Raw genomic sequence first — 20,176 nt, forward strand, 5'->3', positions numbered from 1 at the left:
TAAATATCTAATTGAGACAAAATAAGAAGAAGAACTTCTTGATATTTTCCTAAAAAATGGACACCAATAAAATAATTTAACAAAATTAAAATTATGGATTTTATTTACATCCGAATCCGAATTGTTAAAAAATCATAAAAAGGTTAAAATATAAAGTCTTAAATTTTTTTATTTTTCCCGTGCCCCCTCCAAATGAAAAACACGAAATCCACAAAGTATCATCGTACCTAATGTGAAAGAGTAGGCACCATTGGAGGTTGCCGTTCGTTGTTTGTTGTTGTCGTTCATCATTGGAGGTCGCCATTAATGGCCAGAGGTTATTGTTGTAGGTCGTTGTTCATTGGTGAAAGGCAGTTTGGAGCACTGCGAAACGAAGTTGTGGAACAGAGTACGATTTTGACGAACGACGTTGAAAAGCAAGGATGACACACATCCACTGCGACGCCCTCGCGAATAACCCTAGGTAGCTTTGAACTAGGTTGATTTCTCTTCGAATGATATTTGCTAAGCTACAGTGTGTATCTGTTCCTTTTTGGTTGGAAAAGACATTATTATTATTTAAATGTGAGTTATGTTGTGATGTTTCCATCTAATTGCGAACACATCTTTGCAGACTTTTCAACCTGTCTATGGGTCATTCACAACAGAGCGCGAATATTATTTACATCCTGTTGAGGGGTAGATTTAGAAATGCCTGCTCAGTATGCCCAGTCGATTTTTCTTTCGTGGTGAACTCTTATGATGCAGGTTTAGGCTTAAATATACATTTATTTTTTATTTTTGTTGTTTTTATTTAATTTGATTCCTATTTTTGTTTTGTATTTATTTAGGTTTTTATTTTCGTTAAATTTTGATCGATTTGATCTGTTCTCTAACGATGTTTAAATAGTTAACGCTGAAGAGTAGATGTCACGGTCCTTTTCGATTTTTAAATAGTTAACGTGGCATGTACCGCTTAAGAAAGTTAATTATTTAAACACTTTAGTGAAAAAAAAAAGATTAAATTGACGAAAATGAGGACCTAATTGAACACAACTAAAATAAAGACCAAATTGAATAAAAATAATAAAAATAGAGATCAAATGTATATTTAAACCTTTTATTTAACTGTTTTTCTAATATTATTGTTTGTCCATTTTACATTATCTACTGACATTACTTATTAATTTTAAACATTTTATTTATTATCATATTTAACAGGTTTTTATTTTGTTCAGCAATGGGGTTCTCTAAGTACTTTGTACAGTTATTCTATTTCGAAGGTATTTTACTGCTCTTTATTGAACTACAGAAATATAACTACTACTTCCTGGATTATGGTTACGTTTGGAAAAAGACATATATAATGACATAAGAACTTGTTTAATTATTTAGGAGAGAATGTGAAAAAAAATTAACCTTATCGCCTTTTCACCTACAGAAACAACTTGTATAAGAACTTATTCAATGAGTTGAGTGCTTAGTTTAGCTGTTTACCCAAATGAATCTTATATTTGATGGAGATTACTATACTACTTTGATCTCTTGGCCATTTTGTAATGGTTGTTGTTTCATGTTAGATGGAGTTATTCTCCATTAAATGGCTGTACCCTACTCAGATTTTATTAAATTCGTGTCTATTTTCTCTGCTTCTCCACAATCTCTTCATATGTGAGTCTATGCTAGAATGGAGGTCAAGATTAGAATTCAAGGGGTTGTAGTGCAAAATGTGAAGATCGTTCTGTTAGTTTTCTCTGCAATGTTGTCAACAAAGACTCTATTTTAGTGACTGCTTGGAGTGGTGGACAATTGCAAGTAGACGCTCTGGTTGATGAGATCCAACATATATGGTGTGTTGGTACTCTGCCTTGTCTTCGTTTTTATTCCCATGACCAAGTTCCTTGGCCTTGCTATGATTTGTGAGTCAATTACCAGCAGCAATATGTGGAAGCTTGATCATCCTTCCTGGTTAGTTAATCCATCCGCTTTGTTGATACTGGTTGTTGTTGATCTGGCTCTGCCAGGAATAACAGAAAGTGGTTATAATATTTCTTTGTTCATTGATATGCTTATGCTAGAAAGAATACATTCCCTTCATGATGGAGAGATTGACTACACAGTTTTACATTTTCTTCCATTTACAAGTTAGTCAAATGGCAAGGATCATACAATGAAAACATCTACTGTGCATCCTGTATGAAATACTTGCCAGATTGGATACACCTCAACACCTTCATTTTTTGGCTTGTGTCGTTAACAGATTCATTTGGATATTCATGTATTATAGCTATTACGCTTTTTCTCGAGAGTGTTTTGCGCGCCTGAGATGAAAAGTTGGAACCTCTTGCTTCCAGTAAGCATTGATAAGGAGAAGAAACCCATTTCATCGGAGGGGGAATCAAAGCAGAGAGTCATACCAACAATAATTCGCAAAGAACTATTTAGTGAACCCAAGGAGGTACTTGTTCCCCATGCCTCTCTAAGTTTGCTTTCTGTTGCACCTGATTCAATTGGAAGTCGATGAACATTACATCAGTATTTGAAGTTGTTTTTCATGAAAATTATGTGAAGTATATATGGACATAAGGTAGGACTACGATAGTGTCATAGCTTTCTATTCTTGATTCTAATTGATCTGAGTCTTAGTTTGCCATTGTGTATTTATCATATTTGGTCATTCAGTAGTATTCTATAACAAATTTTGGCCAAAACTGAAGTAATAATCTTAGGCCAGGAGTCGTTAATATTTCTACAGAGGACTAAACACAACTTATAATGGACTATATTTTCTTTCAAAATGAACTTAAAAAGTTTTTATGAACTACTTGTGAAATTTTAATTTTTCATATTCTATATGCAGTGTACTCTAGTGGAATTTCTAAAATCACCTATGATTTTTTGTAATAACTCTGGGTTCTCTTTCATTGCATTTTGTGATAATAGGTGTACTGGACCTCAACAAAATATTAACGACACAGTTTTTAGAGAAATTTAAGTATTTAAAGACCATAGAAGAGGTCATGTTAACCTAGGTAAAGGAACGAACCATGATCATATAAACACTTGAAAATGTTTTAAATAGAGTTAATTTTTATATATTATAATAGTAATTAGAAAAAATATATTATCAGTTTTTTAAACTTAAATTTAGTTAACTTTCAAGCTTTATAGTCTGATAAGTCTTAGCTTGTCTCTTGTCTCTATTTTGTTTTAGTTGGAATAAGCAGTCCCAATTTTGTTCATAATTTGATAAATGTATGCTATCATATTGATAGGAAAATTACAAATCCATCCATTCTTATGACTTACTAAATATATATTAGTTTAGCATTAAGTTTCTATTTTTTTTTGTTGATGTTGATACGGTCTGATGTAAACATTATATGGATTGTATATATGTTTATTAGGAAAAGTTTATTTGTATTAAAACTGCATACAAGTTTCATGCGGATTTATCTGTAGGCAATTTAATATCATATGTATATAAGTAAAAATTCAATCGGTACGGATTCATATGCATGTAATTATCTATGAATTGAATATATATGTAATTTTATACGGAAATTATTTACGGATTTTAGTATATGAATTTATTTACGAATTTTGAAAATCCGTATGTAATGTTTGTAATGTTTCTACGAGTGATTTATTTATGGATTTTTTTACCGTTGATAATCTGTAATTTAAGTTTACTAACGGGTTGCTTATGATAATAGTGTTTTTTTTTGTAGTACTGTCTTTGTCTTTGCATAGAAACATGATTGATGTTATTAGTAGCAGTTTTTTTTTTTTTTCTTCTCAGCAAGGAATAAATATGTTGTTAGTAGCAGCGAAGAATTGATGGATAAAATACCAACTACTACTACTAGATTTTAATCTTCAACATGATGATAGAGAATTCCCAACAATTTGACCTTAGAAACATACCAACCAGAGTTGCCACTGAATATTCATATTTCTATCGTTTTGAACTTAAAGATTGGATATAGCATCATCGGAAATTCTAATTGTTTTTAATTCACACATTTAAATGATGGAAAGAGTTTCAATTTTTTTTTTAGAAAAGTTTGAGATTTATTGAAAATGTAATTTACAATCCTTTTGAACTTAGCATATTTTGGTAACATTTTTCAACTTTGATTCTACACTTTTGATATTGTTAGTAATGTTACTAATATTGCAATGTTCACTTATGCAGCTTAGAACATAAAGACTTTGGGAATTTCCGACCCTTATCGCTAGGTTGTTCAAATTCCATATATAGTGTTCCAATGGATCCACCAAATAGATCCGTATGATTTCTTTTCCCTATGCTTTCTTTATTCGTTGATCACACACTCTTCTATAAAACATTATTATATGTGTTAAGGAAGTAGGTGAAACCCAATCAACAAATAAGAACCTAAATACTTCTTTTTAGGGGTTTTACACTAAACAAATCATTAATTATAAATAATTAATAATGTATACATTCATCAAACACACATTAAACATTATTAAACTAGTAACGACATATAATAATATAAACATAAAAGAGATTATTCTAATGGGAAGCAAAGATATAGAGGTGTAAGAAGAACCAATATGATTTTCTCATCTCTATTTCATTTGTTATATACTGAATTAAGGGATTTAGTGTGAAAATGTGTGTTATGGTTGGTGAACTAGCCTAACACAAATTTATGGACACTTAAAAGCGCGCAAGTTAATGCTTGCTTTGTTTAAGAATCTTTAAGTGTTATTTCTTAAGTACAAATTAACAGTCGTAATTGTTGCTGAGCCTTTCTCGTGTTAATTGTTATTCTATAAAGGACTAAGTAACAATTTTTTCTTAGAACATTTGTGTCATTGATTGTTTTTTATTGACTTTGTGACAACTTTTTCCGCGATACTTTAATAATAGAGTGTTTTCGTCATAAACTTAACCATTACGGCAAAAGAATCCAACAAAATATTGATGAATCCATGCTAATCTGAATTTTTCGTATTTAAGTAGTTTATATTGATATGAGCTAACTTATCAAATGCGAAGATTTTTTTTTTGAAAAAAAAAAAAAAAACTTATACTATACTCAAATCAACCTTGGAAATAGTTTAACTGGATTATGTATGTTGACAATCAATTAGAATTGTTTAGTGTACCGTGGGCCTGATCACCCTTGGTAACCGAACGGCCCAAGGACAAGCAGTTGAAGGTCACCCGCAATGTTCGAACAATCCAACGATTGAGATTTGAAGTCGTGGCTATTTGATGTTACAATCTCTTCAGAGTGAAATTAAGGGTGCTACGATCGAATGGCTCAAGGACAAGCAGCTGAAGGCTACCCGCAATAGCCAGATGGTCTTATACCACATCTGCTTTGTCAACAACTAATTGAAAATCACATTGAGATGCTTCTTGATGCGGCCATCAGCAACACCGACCATGATTTGTCATTCTCATCTGACTGTTTGGGCACAAAGCCACGACTGGTCATAGCGTGCATGCACGTCTCGTCAGTTAGGCGGCAAAGCGAAAAGATGAGATATTTGTGGTTAAAGTAAAATAAGACAGTAATCAAGTTTAAAAAATAATTGAGTCTCAATTAAAGAAACCTTAATCATGGGTTCATATAAAAACCTATAAATAGGACCCCAAGGTAAGTTGGTAAGAATTTTTACTCCTCATTTATTCCATCATTAATTACTAATCTTGACCGTACTTGAACTGACTTAAACATCAAAGCCTAATTGATCGGTATTCCGATTGTATGACAACTGAGCGGGAAGGAGAAAGATAACCAGGAAGAACAAAGGAGGATCGATTGACAACTAAGAAAGGAGGAAAGACAAGCGAGTGTTTAGATAGGTGTTCAGTCCCTATATCCAAAACATTTAAGAAAATCGTGGGAAAACTTGTAGTTAGATTTATGTAAACTCAAATTACACATTTATAAGGTTATACAAAACTAAAAAAAACGTGTTTAAGCCTTTTTCTAATTTAAAGTTCTTTTATAATTAGCTTATATAGTTATTTCAAAATCATAATGGACCTCTAATACATATGAACTCAAATTTTCTATTGTGAGAAGAAGTGTTAAACTTGTCCTTGCTAACATGATATCCCATATCTTGAAAATTTCAATCATGGGAGACAAGAGATTATTGAAAACCAAAAAGAAATGAATGTACGGGTCCAATAACGCAAAGTTTTGTCTGCCATTGTTAACGTGTTTCCCTTTATATTGATATATCATGTGCAAACATTTTAAAATAAAAAAGTTAACTCATTTATAAATTAAAATTAGTTTAAATATTAACCTTTTCTTTTATTTTTAAAAGTGTTTACGAGGGATTTACCTTCAAAAATACAATCTGACAACGACTAATTAAGTTGTTTATACTTTTTCAATTATTTAAGTAAAGATAACTGATACTTTTCTTTTCTTTTACTAAAGGGTCTTTTCTTTTCTTTCCAATAGAAAATGCTGGTCACGTTTAAAATACGACTTGGAGAAATAAATTCTAAAATGTTCAGTGTTATCATCTTGAATTGCATTGCTGAAATGCATGTAGTCTACAATTCTTTATATTACTATAAACAAATAAAACACTATCACAACAAGGGAAAAAATCACTGTGTCTTAACAAATTTTCAACCGATAATTTATATACTTTTTATATTGTTATAACTTTTAATGTATTCGTCTATTATATTTTAAATTTTTAGATATGTAATATATATATATATATATATATATATACATATATATATATATGTATATATATATATACATATATATATATATATATATATATATATATATATATATATATATATATATATATATATATATATATATATATATGCACACGCATAATGATAACCTCACTTCAGACTAGGTTTTATCAAGTTTGCTTTCTATATGCTTTGACAGATAACTTTTTATAATGAAAATAACTAACATAAGTTACTTCCTCCATGGTTGAAAAAAAAATAATATAAAAGAGTTTAAAAAAGAAAAATTAGGATAAACTTTAACAGAAAATTTTGATAAAAAATAATATAAAAGAGTTTAAAAAAAAATAGGATAAACTTTAACAGAAAATTTTAATATTACGATAAGATAAGAAGTAGATTTTAAGTTCAATTCAATTTTATAAAATTTGTTATATCCGGTAAATATGTTAACGTGGGATCTCTAACGATAAGACATGTCTTCACGTATTGGTTTTTTTGCTCTCTTACTTATATCCACTATTTTACAAGACAACATGTAACAAAAAAATGCACTTAAAAACATTATTTCAACTTTCCAGATAGTATCACATTCGTTCCTTGGCAAACCACCTCTTGCAGATTAGTCTTTCCATATTTGAAGCATCCTATGAGGCTTATTCTACAGAAACTACTGCTTGCTTTCATGCACTTGTGGTTGTGCTGGAGTTCTCCTACTCATGTTCATGCAGCAGATGGCAGTTTAAAGCCCGGTGATACACTGAATTCCTCGTCACCACTACTATTTTCTAAGAGTTACAAATATTTTATGGACTTTTTGAAGAATAAAATTGGGAATGAAGTTCTTTCTTACTTGATAATCAAAAGTAACCATGACGAGACTATAGTTTGGGAGGGAAATAGAGAACAATCTGTAGACTATACTCACGCATTTCTATCCCTAAACTTCTCTGGTGTGCTGAAAATAGATTCAGGATCTGACCAAAAACCAATTATTCTGTATTCTCCTCCTCAACCTATCAACAACACTGTGGCCACTTTGTTGGACACAGGAAACTTTGTGCTTCAACATCTTCACCCCAATGGGACAAACATTCTTCTGTGGCAGAGTTTTGATTATCCCACTGATACTTTGATCCCCACCATGAAGTTAGGAGTTAATCACAAAACACGCCATCGTTGGTTACTTGTTTCACAGTTGACCGATTCGCGTGCGACTCCTGGTGCCTTTAGTCTTGAATGGGAACCGATGGATCAGGAACTAATGATAAGAAGACGAGGAAAAGTTTGTTGGAAAAGTGGGAAACTGAGGAACAATAGATTTGAGAACATTCCAGAAGATGCACAAGGAGTGCTGAAGTACACCATAGTGTCTAATGAGGAAGAAGACAGCTTCTCTTTCACATCTACAAATGAAAACCTTACAAGTTGGTGGACCCTATCGAATACTGGACGCTTATTTTACAGTTACAAAGAGGGATATGTTGCAAGGGCTGATCTGTGTTATGGATATAACGAAAATGGAGGGTGCCAAAGATGGCAGGATACACCTAAGTGCAGGAAGCATGATGATGTGTTTTCCTATAAAAGACTTCGCCATAATTACCAAAATCAAACCTCTGATTCCAATCATAATATTAGTCACAGTGATTGTGAGGCCGCTTGCTGGAGCGATTGTAATTGCAATGGATTCAAAGAACTTTCTGAGGATGGAACTGGATGTGGTTTCTATCATTGGAATTCATCCAAATATATTAAAGTTGACGGCACTGCTTCGGGTGAATACTTTTACATATTGGAGAACAAAGGGTCTGATGGTAGGTCTCATTCTAACTTCATTTCCTTTTTCATAGACAAAAGAGGAGTTTCATTTCTTATGATTCCAATTATACCCTATAATATGTACAGCAAAGTTCAAAGATTGCAATCATACCCTAAATTGCGTAGAACCTTTTTGAAGAGTGAATAGTTAGTTCTTGAGCATTTCTTTGTTTGTAAAACTTTAGTGTGAATCTTTAGGGAACTGCGCTAAAGAAATTCTCTCATTTAAGCAGTCACTGTCTACAACGCTTAACAATGGCATTGAAACAATTGTAGGCCATAATAAAATTAATGATTGATACTTGAAGATTTTTAGTTTTTGTGTGCAGAAAAGTGGATATGGTGGATAAGTACAGTAACAGCAGCCATTTTACTGATAATATGCGCATCCATTCTATTCCTAGCCATAAAGAAACGAAAACATGTGCTTCAAGGTAGTTTCGTAACTCAAACTCATTATTATAGAATCTTTCGATGATTTTTTTATATTTTATATTTCTCAATTTCATCTTAACAGAGAAGAAAAGGAAAGCAATGGCGGTGAAATTATCTCTAAACGAAGATTTTGGAAATGACCTGAAAAAGGGACACGGTTTAAAAGTATTAGATTATACATTGGTTGTGGCGGCCACAAATGGATTTTCATTTGAAAATAAGTTAGGACAGGGAGGTTTTGGACCAGTTTATAAGGTGATTGAAGCTACTGAAATTATGCATTGATAACATTTTTTTGGAGAACTCATGACCTTTTGTTCTGATTTTATTTAGGGAACTTTGCCAACAGGAGAGGAGGTTGCTATAAAAAGACTTTCAAGAAGTTCCGCACAAGGAATTGCGGAGTTCAAAAACGAAGTAACACTTATATGTGAACTTCAGCACATGAATCTTGTTCAACTACTTGGTTGCTGCATTCACGAAGAAGAAAAGATTCTAATTTACGAATATATGCCCAACAAGAGCTTGGATTTCTATCTTTTCGGTGAGGACTATGTTGATGTTGAATTTAAGTATCAGTTTTAATGGTTTTAAATTTAGTAGTTTATTTGCTAGAATAAAAGGTAAAGAATCAGGAGATATATTCTATTAAATGGGTTTTGATTGTAGGCTATTAATTGAATTTAAACTCTTTTAGCTCTTCTAGAACAAATTTCAAGCTATAAATATATTGTTGTACTGATGATAAAATAGGAAATAAATACTTGTGTACAAATTTCTATCAGAGCTTCGCAGCTTAATTGCTGAGTGTTTAAAGAGATTGATTGTTTGAAGAAATTAAGTGGGACGACCAACATTACAAACAATGTGTCTATGCCTTTGTTGATAAAGGCAGTCAATTATGATGACTGGAATATCCAGATGAAAGCTCTATTTCGTTCCCAAGATAATTGGGAGGTGATCGAAGATGGTTTCAAAGAACTAGAAAGCAACATGGATCTTACAGTAACTCAAAATACTACATTGAAAGCAACACATATGAAGAAGGCATCCTTCCAGTTGTACCAAGGTACTGAAGAGTCTGGCTTTGAAGAGATAACATGTGGTAAAACTTCAAAAGAAGCATAAGATATTTTAGAGGTGTAAAAGGGAGATGACCCAGTGAAATGGGTTTGACTTCAAACATTTCGAGGTGAGTTTGAGAGTATAAAGATGAAAGAGTTAGAAGTTTTAAAGTACATCATGTGTGTTGAAATTGTGTTGAACCAACTTATCGAAATGGAGAGATGTTGCTTGTTGGTCGAGTTGTGGAGAAAATGTTGAAGTCATTGATGACTTCGAGAATGTCAAATGTGCAATTGAAGAATCAAAAGACTTATCGATGCTTACGCTGTAAGAGCTCACTGGTTATCTTGAGGCACACAACCAACAGAAGAAGAAGAATAAGAAGGGTTAGTCAATGGAGCAAGCACTTTAACTGAAGGTATCAATTAAGGAGGAGAAACGTTCAATATTCAAAGCACTTGAGTTAGAGGAAGAGGTCAAGGAGGTAGAGGAAATGGTCCTAGAGGTAGAGGTTGTGGTAAGAAGAATACAACGAGGAAAAGGAACAATCATGTAAAAGTAATTGGCATGAATAGGAAAAGATCAATGGAGAGAAGGTCAATCGCGAACTCATTCAAATGTTTAATGCTACAAAAGTGGCAAATATATGGTCATTATTGGAACTTAGATAAATGTTACAACTGTGGGAAGGTCAGACATTATGCTAAACAATGTCGACCCGAGAATAAAGGGAAGAGACAACTAATTTACTTACAAAATGTGTTGAAGCCAAAGAAGCTTTGTTAACGATGACACAAGGTTTGAGTATCGTTTACACCCAACTTGACAACATGGGAGTCGATCCCAACTCGGTGTGGTATCTTGACACGAGTGCAAGCAATCATATGTGTGGAGATGAGCATCTCTTCAAAGACCTACCAAAGATTGAATCCATACATGTCATTTGGAGATTCTTCAAAGGTTGTAGTAAAAGGCCAAGGTACAATTTGGTACTTGGAAAAAGATGACCGAGTTGGGCAAATATAAGATGTGTACTATGGACATGATCTCAAGAGCAACATTCTAAGCATGAGATAGCTCCTAAAGAAAGGTTACTCAATACTCATAAAATATAGAATATTGTACTTGAAGATAAGCTAAATTAGTTGAGTGCTCGAGTTGAAATGAAGAAAAATCGTACGTACAAACTTGATTTGAAGATCATTCAGGAAAAGTGCTTGAAACTTGATGTAGAAGATGAAGCGATGATATGACACTTCCAATTTGGTCATCTACATTTTGATGGATTGACCGATCTGACAAAGAAGAACATCGTGCACGGACTATCCAGTATTGAGTCCAAGAAAGGTTTTTATGAATATGCACATGGCAAGCATGTGAGGACTTTTTTTCAGAAAAGTTTTGAGTATCGTGCAAAGGAACAACTCAAACTTATTCATATCAACCAATGTGGATGGATTACCCTTGAATCATTCAGTGGTTAAAGATAATCATTCAGTGGTTAAAGATATTTCATTTCTTTTGTGGGTGACTTTTTACGGAAGAGATGGGTGTATTTTTTGAAAGAAAAATATGAGGTGTTATAGATGTTTAAGAAGTTCAAGTGATGTTGGAAAAGGTGACAGACAAATACATCAAGTTGATTCGATCTGTAGGGAGACGAGTTTACATCAATAGAATTCATGAAGTACTATGAGGACTAAGGAATAAAGAGATTTCCAATAGCATCATACACACCTCAAAAGAATGGAGTAGTTGAGAGGAAGAACTAAACTATTTTTGACATAGTTTGGAAAGAGTATGAAATGCCAAAGGAATTTTGGGCAAAAGCTAACGCAATGTGCCATCTATGTACAGAATAGGTGTCACATTCAAAGTTGAATGATCAGACCCCACAAGGAGTATGAAGCGAAAAAAAAAAAACCATTTGTGGCTCATCTCAAAGTGTTTGGTAGTGTTGCTTAGGGACATGTACCAATTCAGCAAAGGTCCAAGCTTGGAGAAAGGAGCAAGAAATATGGTTTTATAAGATATGATGAGAAAAAAAAGAAGGTTACATGTTGTTAGATCCAATGAACAAGAAGGTGGTGGTGAGTTGTGATGTTCAAGTTGACTAAGCAAGTGAGCCTAAATGGAACAACTCAATACAAGAGATTAGTGAAAGTGCAAGTTTGTCAATTACTATACCACCAACTATAGTAAATCCTAAAAATATTGATGATGAAGAACCAGAACAACCTAAAATGTGAAGCTTGAGATACTTGTATAATTCTACAAACAAGGTGGATGTTGTGTGTAAAGTAAACAAATGATCTCTATTCTTGTGACCAGTGTAAACACCGCTTCATAGTCAATTACATCCTTTTACTTGTACCCTTTTGCAATAAATGGATATGAAGTAGGCATTCTAAAATGGAGTACTATAGGAAAAGGTGTCTGTTGAATAACCACTCAATGTGAGAAGAGGAAAGAGGAGAAGAGAAGAAGGTGTTGAGATTGAAAAAGGCACTTATGGGTTGAAGTAAGTTCCTCCAGCATGGAATACTTAGATTTATTCATACTTCAAGAAAAATAGATGAGTAATGCCCCTATGAACATGCCTTGTATGTGAACAAGAGTGGAAGTAACATGTTATTTGTTGTTCTTTATGTCATGACCTTATCCTTATGGGAAACAGTGATAAAATTGTACAAGAACATAATGGCAATGAATTTGAGATGACAAATTTAGGACTGATGAAATACTTCCTCGGACTAGAAGTCAAACAAAGTGAGACGAGAATTTTTATATCCGAAGAAAAAAGATCTTAAACAAGTACATGATGATGAGCTATAAACCAATTTTAAACACTAATGGGACTGGGTATAAAACTCACAAAGTTTGATGGAGGAGATCAATTTGATGCTAGCAAATATTGAAGCTTAGTAAGAAGTCTTCGTTATTTCACAAGTACAAAACTCTATTTGTTGTTAAGTATTGAGATTGTAAGTCGATTCATGGAGAAGTTGGGCTACACACATTAGAAGATGTTGAAATGAATATGAAGGTATGTTTGGAAATGAGTCACTCAACCTATTCTATACAAGATTAAAAAGTTATTGATTGGTTGGCTACAATACTGATTGGTGTGGTGATGTAGATGATCAGAAGAATATATCGAGATATGTATTTCTCATCGAAAACATGACTTTACTTGACTTTCAAAGAAGCAACCTATAGTAACACTTTCAACGTGTGAACTTGAGTATATAATATCTTGCTTTGTGTGTGTCATGCAGTATGACATAGAAATTTGCTAACCAAGTTTGACTTACAACAAGAACACGGGACTATGATAAGGGTAAACCACAACTGAATAATTAAATTGGCAAAGAACCAGGTCAGTCATGAAAGGAGTAAGCATGTTGATATTTTTTTTCACTTCATTCGATAACATGTGGAGGAAGGCAATATGGAACTAGTATACATGGGAAGTCGACATCAAATAGTAGATATTTTTACAAATTCATTGCCAACTCTGTTATTAAAGAATTGCAAGAATTGATAGGCATGAAAGATAACAAAAACAAGATTACGGGAGAATTTCGTTGAATAAACTTAAATGTCAAGTTTTAATGGTTTTAATTTAGCAAGTTTTTGTTAGAATAAAAGGTCAAGAATAGTAATTATTTTCTATTAAATGGGCTATAATGGGTAGGCTATTAATAAAATTTCAAGAGATTTCAGCCTACAAATATATCCTTTGTATTGTTAACAAAATAAGAAATATAAACTACTTGTTGTGTACAATAATTATCTAATTAGGTTTTGTTTTAGATGTCAAATAGATTAAAGGCTTAAATACCTTTTTAGTCCTCATTTTCGTAATGTTTGTTGCGGATGATCTTCATTTTGACAGAATGTTTAAAATGGTCCTCATTTTTACCGAATGTTTAAAATGGTCCTCATTTTCGCAATTCGTATTTTATTTGGTCCTTTTTTGTAACGCCGTTTAAATCATTAGCAGAGCATTGTACAGGTGGCACGGTTTGTATTAGGGTGTGTTACGTGTACTGTACAGGTGTGGTAATTAGATATTTAGGGATAAATAAGTGAGCTAGGGTTTTGGTAAGGAATGTTTGGACAATTGGTGAGTTTTGACAATCTTGTTCCTCCATTCCCAATTGGTGTTGCTGCAATCTTCTTCTTCCTGCAATCCCATTATATAGATATGTTACGGTATCAATCTTCTTCATTTACCTCTGGTTGTAATCGTTGGAGACAATCGTTACAGAAAAGGACTAAATAAAACACAAATTGTGAAAATGAGGACCATTTTAAACATTTGGTAAAAATGAGGATCATTTTAAACATTCTGTTAAAATGAGGACCATCTGCAACAAACACTACGAAAATGAGGAACAAAAAGGTATTTAAGCCTAGATTAAATATGTTTTCATTATCATGCAACTATCCAAACACATGTAGGTGAACGTTGATCTTTCTCAACTGCAATTGCTTTATATGACATTTATTTACAAATGTTTTCCTAGGTAGAACATCATGAATAAAAAAGTCATTTTGCTTTTGACATTTGTATAGTTTACATTCTAATTCACATCACTACTATATGACCATGGGAAGATTGTACAAGAGGCAAATTACTAGATTGGAATAAGCGTTTCAACATAATACAAGGAATTGCTCAAGGATTGTTGTATCTTCACCGGTACTCAAGACTCAAAGTCATTCATCGAGACTTGAAAGCAAGTAACATACTTCTTGATGAAAATATGAATCCAAAAATTTCAGATTTTGGAATGGCCAGAATTTTTACCCAACAAGACTCGGTATCAAATACGAACAGAGTTGTTGGGACATAGTGAGCACACTAAACTATTACATTTATTTTATATCAATTTATAACTAATTTCTTTTTTTCACATGTAATATTTTCTATAGTGGTTATATGTCTCCAGAATATGCTATGGAAGGAGTTTTCTCAACAAAGTCTGATGTGTACAGCTTTGGAGTATTGTTGCTTGAAATAGTTAGTGGGCAAAAAAACTCTAGATCTTATGATGATGACCACCCAATAAATCTAATTGGACATGTATGTAAAATAAGCTTTGGTGAGTTTGCTTGTTGGCATGATATTTTGGTTCTAATTAATTTCTAAAATACTTACAGGTATGGGAATTGTGGAAAGATGACAAATGTTTGGAATCAGTGGATCCATCATTAGAGGAAGTATTTGATTGTGATGAAGTGCAGAGGTGTATTCATGTTGGTCTCCTATGTGTTGAACAATATGCAAATGATCGACCTACGATGTCTGACGTTATATCAATGTTGGCAAACAAGAATGCAATAGTGTCCTTACCTAAAAAACCAGCATTCTATGTTCAAAGAGAGATGTTTAACGAGAATTTATCTTCAGCTGAGATGGGTACTTCTTCTACAGTAAAATTTACTACTTCAATGGAAATAATTGAAATCGAGTGAGTTATGCACCAATTCGTAAAAGAAACTAGGTATTGACTTGTGCATTGCTATTTAAAATGTTTTTGTTGAATTTTTAAGACAGTATAAGTTTGCTTTTATTTGATTATTTTCGGTTGAGAGTTATGCATATTTTTTTACGTATTTGCCTTGAGGTAGGTTCCCTTGGGTGGGCAACCAATAAGATCTCATTTTTATGTATCAAGTTTTTTATTTAATTTAAATAAATTCTAAAAAAATTTTGTCAGGGATATATAATTTTATTTATATTTTTAGAGTGGGTGAAGTCTTAATTAATTTTACAATTATAGTTTTAGTCTTAGCGTGGATCAAACCAATGTTAGTAGCATCAATTCCCTTAGCCCACGCTAACTTTATAACTTCCACCTTAACGGAGACACTAATCAAAAGTTAGTGTCGATTTTTTTTTTTTTTTTCTTTATGTCAATTTTCTAGAGACCCTAACAGAATTTTTCTTGTAGTGATTCCACCTTATTCCAGTGGATCCAACGCATATAGGACGCATGCTCTTCTTAATTCGTTAATCACACACTATTATAAAAACATTTGTTCGTAATAATCAAGGAAGAAGATAAAACCCGATTAAATATTTCTTTTGAGGTTTTACTCCAAACAAATAAAAACACAACCTTGTTTTTACTCCATAAATTTGTACACAAAATTTGAATTCGTATCTATTTTAAATTTTAATACATTTTGATCCTTAATTCATTATAATTTAGTTGCATTAAATTTTTTTTTACGTTTGAAAGATAATTTAGGATTGCGTTTCACTTGTTTGTATCAATTTGGCTCATTCATGCTCAAATGTTAGCTTGAAAAATCGTTTATCATTCCCACAATAATTAACACAATTAAATTATAAAGACTATATTTATTTACTTTTAAAATTTAAAGACCAAAATTTATTAAAATTTTAACAAGACAAATTCCAATTTCATATATAAATTTAGAAACTAAAATAATACTTAACCCTAATTAATATTAATATTATATACATTCATCACACACATTACACATAAAATACTATTAAACAAATAACATTATGAAATAATATGAAACATAAAGGAGCTAAGTCTTACTGGAAGCAAGGATATGTAGGAGCTGTGATAAGAAGAACACAATAAGATTTTCTCATCTCCATAGTCACCAAATTACCTGCTCTCTATCTCTTGCATTGTGCCCATGTAATAACGAGGGATGATAGGTATTATTATGTACTGAATTGAGGAATATAGTAGGAAAAATGTATGTTAAGTTTCATGAACAAGATTAACTCCTATTTTGAAGGAAAATTATAAGAAATTTTTTTATTAGTGACTAATTTTTCATAAACTATGCAAATGGTTAACTCAATTACTACTGGCACTGAAATACTTGCATTCAAATTTTGTTTTGCATCATGACTTGAAGATATGCTTGTATGAAACAAAACTATTGGTTGATTTAAAATGTATTAAGTTTTATTTTGTTGAATCTGTTGACACTGTTCCAACATCTTTTTTATCAAGGATTAGGATGTTCGAGGTGAGTTAGTCTACCATCTTTGATTATAGTTTGATTATAGATTGTTCCATGCATATTATGATATAATGATGAGAAGTTACCAAATATCCATCTGATGTCTAGGACATGTGAAATAATCCGTAGATGAATTAATTCTCTCAATGTATTGTTTATAATTGTTGTTCGAGAATATTCATTTTAATGCTATTCTTTTGGTGAACTTAGTGTTGGTATCTATTTTTTATTAAAATTGAAAATTTTCAACTTTATATTTTTGAAATGCAGTGAAATTAGTCCTTTATGTTAGGCCACATAAAAAGACAAGACTAATGGCATTACACAGGAACCAATTCCATGAATTGCAATAAATCCAAGGACCATTTTTATTGAGTTTAAATACAAAGACTACTTTTGACAGCAAATTAAGGCACCTGAAACACATTTTCCCTTGTTTTTTATATGTTAAGGGTTGAGGTTTGGTAGGGTGGTGATTAATAATGTTAATGGATTTTATGCATCTAGCTTTTAGTCCTTGAAATAACTAACTGCAAAATGTGCATTTAGTTTCTTGAAATAATGTCAATGGATTTTATATCAAGCAAAGAGAATTGATTTGAGAATAACTAACTGCATTTGAAACTGAAACTTTAAGAGAAACTAAAGATAAAATATTTAGTAATAGAAATCTTAATATAGGTATGGTTTTCATAGTTTTTCCAGAATAACCATCATCTGTCGCAACCTGAATCGCGACGATAGGTATTAATCCTGTTTTACTTCTCATCTCAAGCAATAAGTAGTTAATTTGATTTGCAGGTATTAAAACATGCTTCTGCCTTGTGGAACATTTTATGGAATAACTTCACTATGGGGAAATTAATAGGAGAAAGCTGGTCCCAGGATTCATGGATATAAATAGTGTCAAAATTTATCAACTTCCTACTTTAAATTTAAACAATAATAAGAATCATATGTTCTTTGATTTTCCAGAATTTCACTACCAATTTATTTATGTATTTATTTAGTTGAAAATGAATTTTCTCTTATGAAACTTTTGTATCTTTGTTGTTTGGGTTTATATCGTAGAATTTGAAGCATTAAAGTGAAATAAAATGTTAAAATTGTGCATTTAAATTTCTAAATAATGCAGTCTTGTCACAGTAGCATGCATTTTATTCCAAGTTTAAAACCTTACTCCTTTTTTCCAAGGTTGCATCTTTTTTAGGCACAGGCTAATTTGGAGAAGTTAGATTTAGAACTAGTTTTGAAAGCTTTGAAGGACAAGTTCCACTACAAGAAAAATTAATATTATCGACGGTTGATATCCGTTAATAATTCTCAAAATTTGTCGATAAATTAAAATTACTAGCGTATTACTGACGGTCAAAAATTCGTCAGTAAAGTGTCCGGTAAATTTTATTGACGAAATATTTTTTTTTCGTCGGTAATTATCGAAGAAAAATTCGTCGATAAAATTCGTCTGTAATTACCGACCAATATATCCATCGATAATTATATATTAATTATTTTCTTTTTATTTCAAAATTTTGATTTTCTATGTTCCATTTTTTATCTCACTGCGTTTCCTTCGTTCATTCCCATTTTTCATATCAAAATTATTTATTCGCATTTATCATATCAAAACTAAAAACTTTAGGTAACACTAAAACATTAAATTTATTCATTCTTTCACCTATATAGAATTACAGATTTCACCATCCCAGAAAAAAATTTAATACAAATAATCATCTCACCCAATCACCCCATACAATGATCATTCAGAGTTGGGAGTATAGGGTTGCACAAAGGAAGTTGGATCAAGGAAATGAGAGGTGGTTGAATTATGTTTTCTAGTTAGGATACCAACCTTGAAGTAAGGAAGTAAGGGTAGGTGTTTATTTCTAGAAGAGAATTCAAGATCTGGGCCTCACAGAGTAAGAGTAAGAGTTGGTGGAGAAGTAAGTGTCTAAGTCGGGAGGAGAAGATGTGAATAGATTTCCTTGGTCTAGTTATTTGACTAGGACGAGTGAGTTTCTCAAAGAGGTTGGAAAAAAGTCAAATCGGGCAATCTTAGTTTCAGGTGTATCGTAGAGTTGCTTGGTGCAAAACAGACTAGAGATTTGGAGTCAATGGAAGTTATGGTTTTGTGGTTTGGTGGAATGATGGTTACGAGTTAAAGGAAAAAAATGAGGACAGGATGCCAAAACAAGATGGCAATGCAATCAATTGATAATTTTAAATTGGAACTGGAATAACTCGGAGGGAACTTTGTTGCCTTGGTTGAAGCCAACAAAGAAAGTAAGATGTTATGAGTTTCGTTATATGTAAAAGTGGTCAAGAGTGTTGATGGTGGGACAGTAGGCCAGAACTCAAGAGTGATCAAGTCAGTGGAGTGATGCTTAAAGGAGAGAACAAAGTGATGTGAAGTGATAACTACATGTTTTAGTTTGAGACTTGAAGTCATCTGAGACATTGATAAAAAACTACAAGAGGTAGTAGAGAGCATATGGTAGACAAGTCGGTATGTCAGATACAAGTTAGTTGGGTATGTAAGAAGGAGCATCTCAATTTTAAGGTTGCAGGGTTGGAAGTTACTTCGAGAGTAGTAACTAAACCAATCTACACAGTTGAACACATATCGCTTAGCATAGAGGCAAAGTTTTCAGTGACTATAGGTGTTGGAGTTGTTTTATTAGTCATGTCTAAGTGCTGGTTGTCAGATGAAATGAGGAAAACGTAGTTTTCTTTCCATCTCGTCGGTGAATTTTCAAGGTCAAAAATTTTTGTTGTTGGGGAGAATGTAAGACCCACTTTAATTATGTCCTACAATTTAAGGGCTTCTCCTAGTTAGTTGGGCCTAAGGCTGGCCCATAGGGCATCCCAAAACCCCTAAACCAGCCTAACCATCTCATGTTCTGCCCACTTTGCAAAATCAACCACCTTACTCCTCTTCTCTTTACCCCTCAAACTGTGCTCTGATAGGGTTCAAAGCTCATTCAGATTAAAGTCAGCTCAACCTCATTCTCTACTCCACCTCTTGAGTATGCTCTTGTAGCCATTGGGTTCGTTACCGTAGGTGCCTGTGCTTTCCACTAGCATCTATCCAAGTAAGGGAAGCTAGGATTTTTCATGCTTTTATAAATAATGTGT

The 20,176-nt window shown here is 32.5% G+C and overlaps 1 protein-coding gene across 11 annotated transcripts; it reads left to right on the forward strand.

Moving 5' to 3' along the window:
• The first annotated feature begins 169 nt into the window (after nt 1-169).
• LOC114169227 (G-type lectin S-receptor-like serine/threonine-protein kinase At1g67520) lies at nt 170-15,625 on the forward strand. 11 transcript variants are annotated; one of them, XM_085668876.1, is made up of 13 exons: nt 171-463; nt 614-1,262; nt 1,666-1,947; nt 2,058-2,173; nt 2,267-2,437; nt 4,178-4,271; nt 7,279-8,514; nt 8,848-8,952; nt 9,036-9,208; nt 9,287-9,497; nt 14,642-14,879; nt 14,960-15,110; nt 15,188-15,625. In XM_085668876.1, the coding sequence occupies exons 7-13, from the start codon at nt 7,347-7,349 to the stop codon at nt 15,500-15,502; spliced, it is 2,361 nt and encodes a 786-aa protein (XP_085525002.1). In that variant the 5' UTR covers nt 171-463; nt 614-1,262; nt 1,666-1,947; nt 2,058-2,173; nt 2,267-2,437; nt 4,178-4,271; nt 7,279-7,346; the 3' UTR covers nt 15,503-15,625. The 11 variants fall into 11 exon arrangements, with proteins under 11 accessions (XP_085525007.1, XP_085525002.1, XP_085524997.1 ...); XM_085668871.1 differs by lacking the exon at nt 2,058-2,173 and having other exon boundaries at nt 614-747; nt 1,201-1,262; nt 2,240-2,437; XM_085668873.1 differs by lacking the exon at nt 2,058-2,173 and having other exon boundaries at nt 614-747; nt 1,218-1,262; nt 2,240-2,437.
• Nucleotides 15,626-20,176: the final 4,551 nt, after the last annotated feature.

This window comes from Vigna unguiculata, chromosome 11 (genome assembly GCF_037176805.1).
Source record: "Vigna unguiculata cultivar grain cowpea cultivar isolate G323 ecotype 2 chromosome 11, ASM3717680v1, whole genome shotgun sequence".
NCBI classification, from domain to species: domain Eukaryota; kingdom Viridiplantae; phylum Streptophyta; class Magnoliopsida; order Fabales; family Fabaceae; genus Vigna; species Vigna unguiculata.